At 46.3% G+C, this 6,000-nt stretch overlaps 1 protein-coding gene across 5 annotated transcripts in view; it reads right to left on the bottom strand.

The window, feature by feature from the left end:
* LOC110516668 (lysosomal cobalamin transport escort protein LMBD1) overlaps positions 1–6,000 on the bottom strand; it is a 212,381-nt gene that overhangs the window by 109,336 nt on the left and 97,045 nt on the right. For all 5 annotated transcript variants that reach the window (XM_090217619.1, XM_090217620.1, XM_090217621.1 and 2 more), the window contains one exon: positions 749–822. In XM_090217619.1, coding sequence (XP_090073745.1) covers positions 749–822 — 74 coding nt within the window. The remainder of the gene's footprint in view (positions 1–748; positions 823–6,000) is intronic.

Raw genomic sequence — 6,000 nt, 5'->3', positions numbered from 1 at the left:
AGTGGTAGTAGTAGTAGTGGTAGTAGTAGTAGTAGGGGTAGTAGTAGTAGTAGTAGTAGAAGTAGTAGTAGTAGGGGTAGTAGTAGTAGTAGTAGTAGGGGTAGTAGTAGTAGTAGTAGTAGTAGTAGGGGTAGTAGTAGTAGTAGTAGTTGTAGTAGTGGCAGTAGTAGTAGTGGTAGTAGTAGTAGTAGTGGTAGTAGTAGTAGTAGTGGTAGTAGTAGTAGTAGTAGCAGTAGTAGTTGTAGAAGTAGTGGTAGTAGTAGTAGTAGTGGTAGTAGTAGTAGTAGTAGTAGTAGTAGTTGTAGAAGTAGTGGTAGTAGTAGTAGTAGTGGTAGTAGTAGTAGTAGTAGTGGTAGTAGTAGAAATACTGATGTGTTCTAAATATTTCAATCCCTTTCCAATCCTGTGTAGTTCAGTTGGTTAGAATGTGGCGTTAGCAGCACCAAGGTCATGGGTCTCAGCCTACATACATGACTGAACAGACAGGGAGGTCATGTCCCTTTAAGCCACTGGACCGGTAACACTTGGAACCTTTCCCCTTGGACGATTAGAATATTTTATGTGCGGTTATGGCCCTCTCGAGCCACATGCAAATCAATGAAGTGACAGCGGCCATCGGCCACCCGTCGAAGGTCCCTGGTCCCCACTCACTCACCCTGTAAGTGATCACTGCCAGGACACACACAATGTAAGTGATCAAACGCACACACACACACACACACACACACACACACACACACACACACACCGTGTAAGTGATCACTGCCAACATGCCAATCAAGGTCAAGGAGCTGATGGAGAAAGACAGGGCTGGTACACCATCTGTAGGAGAGGGAGAGGGAGAGACACACAGAGAGAGAGAGAGAGAGAGAGGAGGGTGAGAGAGAGAGGGAGAGAGAGAGAGAGGGTGAGACAGAGAGAATGAGAGAGAGAGAGAGAGAGAGAGAGAGAGAGAGAGAGAATGAGAGAGAGAAGGGAGGGTGAGAGGGAGAGAGAGAGAGAGAAGGGAGGGTGAGAGGGAGAGAGAGAGAGAGAAGGGAGGGTGAGAGGGAGAGAGAGAGCGAAGGGAGGGTGAGAGGGAGAGAGAGAAAAAGAGAGGGAGAGAGAGAGAGAGAGAGCACAAAAAAACATTGTAAGTAGATGCCAAACAGTGAGAGCATATTCTATTCTGTTCTCTTCCTGTAACTGAAATGATAAATGACACTTGAGGAGATATTTCAATCAGCTGAAAGTGATGCCTGTTTCAGATCATGTACATGTTTGATTTGTTTCCATTCATTCCCCCATGTCATCTCTGGTTCAAGGGTTGTCACAGAAAGGTCACAGATACTTTTGGCCTCGAAACATCAAACTTTTTCAGTACGTCAGGAAAAACACATTTAGAAAATGAAAAAGGGCATTTAGAACGGTCTAATATCATCTCAAATGATAAAGACAGTATTATATGAAAAATGACATGAAGAAAGCACTAATGTTATCCCAGTATATTATTACAGAGTTCAGCATATTAACAGAAGTGTCCTTTACCACTTGTAAAGAACATTTAAAATGGATGTTCTTTAGGATTTTAGGCTGGGTGTCCGTAAAGCACTTTGTGACAACTGCTGATGTAAAAAAGAGCTTTATGAAAAACATTTGATTGATTATAAATTGATTGATGTTGAGAAAAATCTAATACTATTATAGATCCTAAACAATCCAAGAGTGCAGAATATTAACAAAGCCAAAACGCCTGGCTCTCTGTCCTGTTGATTAGCTTGATTTGTGTCACCTTTGATGGAGAAGAAGAAAGGCCAGTTGATGAGAAGGGAAGGGGGGAGAAGGTGGCCGGGGCTACCCGTCATGGATGAAGGACAGTGGGTGTCAGTCAGACCAGCTGTCAGGGATGGAGCCAGAAGACCCAGAAGACAGAAAGATTGATGGGTAGAGTGATCGCCTCTCTCCCATGATAGGATCCCAACTGTCAGGGAAGAGAGGGCTGAACGCAGCCCCACTGTTGGCCCCTCATGGTTCCCCCTGGTTCTTGCCACAGTTCCCCCTCTGGCCCTCAGAAGCAGGCCTAAGCCCTGATGTGCCTAACAGCAGACCTGGGATCAAATACTATTTGAAATGGTTTTATTTGATGTAGCCTTAAAATAAATCAAATAAACCCTGACAACCTGGAGTGCCAGATGGCCAGGATTTGTAGTCTTGTAACTATTGTAATGGTTGCCCGTAATTGTTACTCTTCGTGCTGGTTTTACCCTGGTTTTACCCTGGTTCTCTGTACTATTCCACCATTACCTGGGTTCAAATATATTTGTAATACTTTAGCTGGGCTAAATTGAGCTTTCCTGACACAACAGATGTAGAAGTTCCAACAGTGCAAACCCAGCCCATCTGGCACTCCAGGCAGGCTAAAACAAACACTCAAATGACTGGATATGATTTGAAATAGTAGTTGAACCCAGGTATGCCTAGTGGTGTCGAGATCACCTGTCATGTTAGCCTAGATATTACAGTATCCTGCTGCCTACCAGGCTGCTCAGTCATCCTACTTCATTTGATCATCAAAAACAACACACTCCCTTTTATTTATTGATGACATCACCAAGATAGACGCTGTGCTTCCGTTTCTCGCAAACCACTTTTGTAGACTAGGACTTTTCCAGGACACGGACACGGGAGGAACATGGATATAAAATTAAATACTTGCGCTTAATTGTCGTGTGGGCATAACGGGGGAAAGAACCAACCCGTTTGAAGTCTGACAGCCTGAAATGAGCATTAACATTTGAATAGGTGTTTTCCTTTGTGATCTCCTCCAGCTTTTGTTAAGTGTCTGAGCTTGGTAAGTACGAGAGACAATACACTGAGCAGGTTCTGCAGAGGACAGCATCAGTGAAGTCCCCGCACAAAGAGACAGACCGGGGGATGTTATGTCTGCTGCCTCTGTCAGCTTTGGGTTTATTAAATCAGTTTTTTCAGGGGATTAGACAGAGAGAATAAAGTCTATTACCAGGCGTGGTGCTCCACATCTGAAGAAGAAGAAAGCTAGTTTCCATAGACATGGAGAGAAGGCAAACCTCCACCACTCTCAGCATCAGCAGAAGAAAGCTAGGTTCCATAGACATGGAGAGAAGGCAAACATCCACCACTCTCAGCATCAGCAGAAGAAAGCTAGGTTCCATAGACATGGAGAGAAGGCAAACCTCCACCACTCTCAGCATCAGCAGAAGAAAGCTAGGTTCCATAGACATGGAGAGAAGGCAAACCTCCACCACTCTCAGCATCAGCAGAAGAAAGCTAGGTTCCATAGACATGGAGAGAAGGCAAACCTCCACCACTCTCAGCATCAGCAGAAGAAAGCTAGGTTCCATAGACATGGAGAGAAGGCAAACATCCACCACTCTCAGCATCAGCAGAAGAAAGCTAGGTTCCATAGACATGGAGAGAAGGCAAACCTCCACCACTCTCAGCATCAGCAGAAGAAAGCTAGGTTCCATAGACATGGAGAGAAGGCAAACCTCCACCACTCTCAGCATCAGCAGAAGAAAGCTAGGTTCCATAGACATGGAGAGAAGGCAAACCTCCACCACTCTCAGCATCAGCAGAAGAAAGCTAGGTTCCATAGACATGGAGAGAAGGCAAACATCCACCACTCTCAGCATCAGCAGAAGAAAGCTAGGTTCCATAGACATGGAGAGAAGGCAAACCTCTACCACTCTCAGCATCAGCAGAAGAAAGCTAGGTTCCATAGACATGGAGAGAAGGCAAACCTCCACCACTCTCAGCATCAGCAGAAGAAAGCTAGGTTCCATAGACATGGAGAGAAGGCAAACCTCCACCACTCTCAGCATCAGCAGAAGAAAGCTAGGTTCCATAGACATGGAGAGAAGGCAAACCTCCACCACTCTCAGCATCAGCAGAAGAAAGCTAGGTTCCATAGACATGGAGAGAAGGCAAACCTCCACCACTCTCAGCATCAGCAGAAGAAAGCTAGGTTCCATAGACATGGAGAGAAGGCAAACATCCACCACTCTCAGCATCAGCAGAAGAAAGCTAGGTTCCATAGACATGGAGAGAAGGCAAACCTCTACCACTCTCAGCATCAGCAGAAGAAAGCTAGGTTCCATAGACATGGAGAGAAGGCAAACCTCCACCACTCTCAGCATCAGCAGAAGAAAGCTAGGTTCCATAGACATGGAGAGAAGGCAAACCTCCACCACTCTCAGCATCAGCAGAAGAAAGCTAGGTTCCATAGACATGGAGAAGGCAAACCTCCACCACTCTCAGCATCAGCAGAAGAAAGCTAGGTTCCATAGACATGGAGAAGGCAAACCTCCACCACTCTCAGCATCAGCAGAAGAAAGCTAGGTTCCATAGACATGGAGAAGGCAAACCTCCACCACTCTCAGCATCAGCAGAAGAAAGCTAGGTTCCATAGACATGGAGAGAAGGCAAACATCCACCACTCTCAGCATCAGCAGAAGAAAGCTAGGTTCCATAGACATGGAGAGAAGGCAAACCTCCACCACTCTCAGCATCAGCAGAAGAAAGCTAGGTTCCATAGACATGGAGAGAAGGCAAACCTCCACCACTCTCAGCATCAGCAGAAGAAAGCTAGGTTCCATAGACATGGAGAGAAGGCAAACATCCACCACTCTCAGCATCAGCAGAAGAAAGCTAGGTTCCATAGACATGGAGAGAAGGCAAACATCCACCACTCTCAGCATCAGCAGAAGAAAGCTAGGTTCCATAGACATGGAGAGAAGGCAAACCTCTACCACTCTCAGCATCAGCAGAAGAAAGCTAGGTTCCATAGACATGGAGAGAAGGCAAACCTCCACCACTCTCAGCATCAGCAGAAGAAAGCTAGGTTCCATAGACATGGAGAGAAGGCAAACCTCCACCACTCTCAGCATCAGCAGAAGAAAGCTAGGTTCCATAGACATGGAGAGAAGGCAAACCTCCACCACTCTCAGCATCAGCAGAAGAAAGCTAGGTTCCATAGACATGGAGAGAAGGCAAACCTCCACCACTCTCAGCATCAGCAGAAGAAAGCTAGGTTCCATAGACATGGAGAGAAGGCAAACCTCCACCACTCTCAGCATCAGCAGAAGAAAGCTAGGTTCCATAGACATGGAGAGAAGGCAAACCTCCACCACTCTCAGCATCAGCAGAAGAAAGCTAGGTTCCATAGACATGGAGAGAAGGCAAACCTCCACCACTCTCAGCATCACCACTGGGGGCTACTTTAAAGTAGTTCATTTTCTTCTTATTATTCTTCATTGGCGGTTTGTAAACAAACTGAAAATATGCATACCACCACCTACTGTGCTAGACTGTGTAGGCATACATCCATAAAACAGGCATACATCCATAAAGCCTTTAATGCCCATGCACAACAGGCTTTGTGGAAAATGTGCCTTCTATCCAACTCTGCAGGAATCTCTAAGTGCAGGAATGAGATCAGGAACCCCTTATCTCCTAGTGCATATAGCCATGGCCCTTCAGGCTCCGTGTACACCGAGGAGAGGAGCCTTCCTACCTTCCACCGATGCAGTGAGGAGAAGTGTTTATTAAAACAGCTGCTTCAGCCCCAGCACTCCCAGACAGCACTCGGCTGCTTCTCCTTCCTGTCTGTAGCAGAGATGGAATCATGCGGATATGGACACGCACACTAAAGCTGCAACTGGATTAGTAGGCATGCAGGTGGTGGTGAGAGGTGGAAGTGGAGAGAGAGACACACACACACACACACACACACACACACACACACACACACACACACAGGTGGAAGTGGATGTAGAGAGACACACACACACACAGGTGGAAGTGGATGTAGAGAGATACACACACAGGTGGAAGTGGAGAGAGAGACACACACACACACACACAGGTGGAAGTGGATGTAGAGAGAGAGAGACACACACACACAGGTGGAAGTGGATGTAGAGAGAGAGAGACACACACACACACAGGTGGAAGTGGATGTAGAGAAAGAGAGACACACACACA

This window comes from Oncorhynchus mykiss, chromosome 23 (genome assembly GCF_057628025.1).
Source record: "Oncorhynchus mykiss isolate SJ-2025 chromosome 23, ASM5762802v1, whole genome shotgun sequence".
NCBI classification, from domain to species: Eukaryota; Metazoa; Chordata; class Actinopteri; order Salmoniformes; family Salmonidae; genus Oncorhynchus; species Oncorhynchus mykiss.
Note: the sequence above shows the minus strand (reverse complement) of the source record. Positions and strands in the feature narration are given on the sequence as shown.